The sequence below is a fragment of the Myotis brandtii genome, unplaced genomic scaffold (assembly GCF_000412655.1).
Source record: "Myotis brandtii unplaced genomic scaffold, ASM41265v1 scaffold1020, whole genome shotgun sequence".
In the NCBI taxonomy this organism is placed as follows: Eukaryota; Metazoa; Chordata; class Mammalia; order Chiroptera; family Vespertilionidae; genus Myotis; species Myotis brandtii.
In genome coordinates this window covers 59,677-61,003 of record NW_005353406.1, presented here as the reverse complement: position 1 = coordinate 61,003, position 1,327 = coordinate 59,677, and the positions used below count along the sequence as shown (strand labels likewise).

At 69.7% G+C, this 1,327-nt stretch overlaps 1 protein-coding gene across 1 annotated transcript in view; it reads left to right on the top strand.

The window, feature by feature from the left end:
- The window catches only part of ADSSL1 (adenylosuccinate synthase like 1), a 13,021-nt gene that overhangs the window by 9,697 nt on the left and 1,997 nt on the right, over positions 1-1,327 (top strand). The window contains exons 3-4 of the mRNA XM_014535724.1: positions 366-602; positions 1,011-1,207. Coding sequence (XP_014391210.1) covers positions 366-602; positions 1,011-1,207 — 434 coding nt within the window. The remainder of the gene's footprint in view (positions 1-365; positions 603-1,010; positions 1,208-1,327) is intronic.

Genomic DNA, 1,327 nt, shown 5'->3' with positions numbered 1-1,327 from the left:
CCAGGGCTGGGCCCACGTGCTCTCTGGGGACCTGCCCAGGACGTGCTGGGCGGGAGGTGGCACTGTCCCAGCCGAGGCAGGAGGGGCAGTGGCCCCCCTGCTCACTCTGAGAGGGCGGGGGTGGGGGCAGGAAGGTGTTAGCACAAAGCCCTTCTGGAAGTTTCCAGCTGGGATCCCGCTCCTCCCGCTGCGTCTGGGCCAAATGAGGACAGACCGGAGAGCGTAGGGACCCGGTTCCGCTGGATTAGGGCCCCCCTGGGACCTCACTTGAGCTTTAATCACCCCAGCACAGCCCCATCCTGAGGTCCTGGGGGTCGGGCTCCAGCGGATGAACTGTGGATGCACCTCCCCCCATGGTCACTGAGGCCCCCCGGCCAGGGTGGGGGGCTGTCGGGGTGAGCCAGGCAGTGGGAGAGCTGGGAGCTGGGGGTGGCCCGGGCCCCACAGCCGCGTCCCCCCACCCCACCCCGTGCAGGGCTTTGCCGAGAGGATCCGGCCCATGGTCCGCGACGGCGTGTACTTCATGTACGAGGCGCTGCATGGCCCCCCCAAGAAGATCCTGGTGGAAGGCGCCAACGCCGCGCTGCTGGACATCGACTTCGGTGCGGCCCCGCGGCCCCAACACACCGCGCTGTCGTGTCTGGGGGGACAGGGCGTGGCCTTCATCCTGCCTGAACATGACCCCCGTGCCCTCCCCCTAACTTAGCCGAGAGGGGGAGGCGGCTGGAGATGAGAGGCCGAGGGCCCAAGAGACCAGGACGTGGTGGGGGTGGTTAGGGCCGCGCCCCGACTGAACCTCCCTCCCCGCCCCCGGGGCTCCCAGCGCAGAGGCACCTGCTGCAGAGCGACCTCCCCCTCCTGACCCCCAGACCCTGTGGGGGCCACTCCCCCAAGACGGTTCCCGAGACCCCACTGAGGGGCTGTGCGGGGGGCTTACCACCACTGCCCTCCGCCCGGAGGGCCCCTGGGTAGGGGTGATCTGTGGGGGTCCCTGACCGGCTGTCTTGCAGGGACCTACCCCTTTGTGACGTCCTCCAACTGCACGGTGGGCGGCGTGTGCACGGGGCTGGGCATCCCGCCCCAGAACGTGGGCGACGTGTACGGCGTGGTGAAGGCCTACACCACACGCGTGGGCATCGGCGCCTTCCCCACCGAGCAGAGCACACGCATGTCCACGCGACCCTGCTCCCCCGGGTGCTGCAGGCAGGCGAGTGGGGTCAGGGCCCCCCTTGGCTCAGAAAGGGGTCCTCAGGGTGCCCCAGCCTGCCTTTGTCGGCCTGTCCTTGTGTCTGGTGGCCGCGAGGACAGGAGGCCCTGTCCTGAGCTG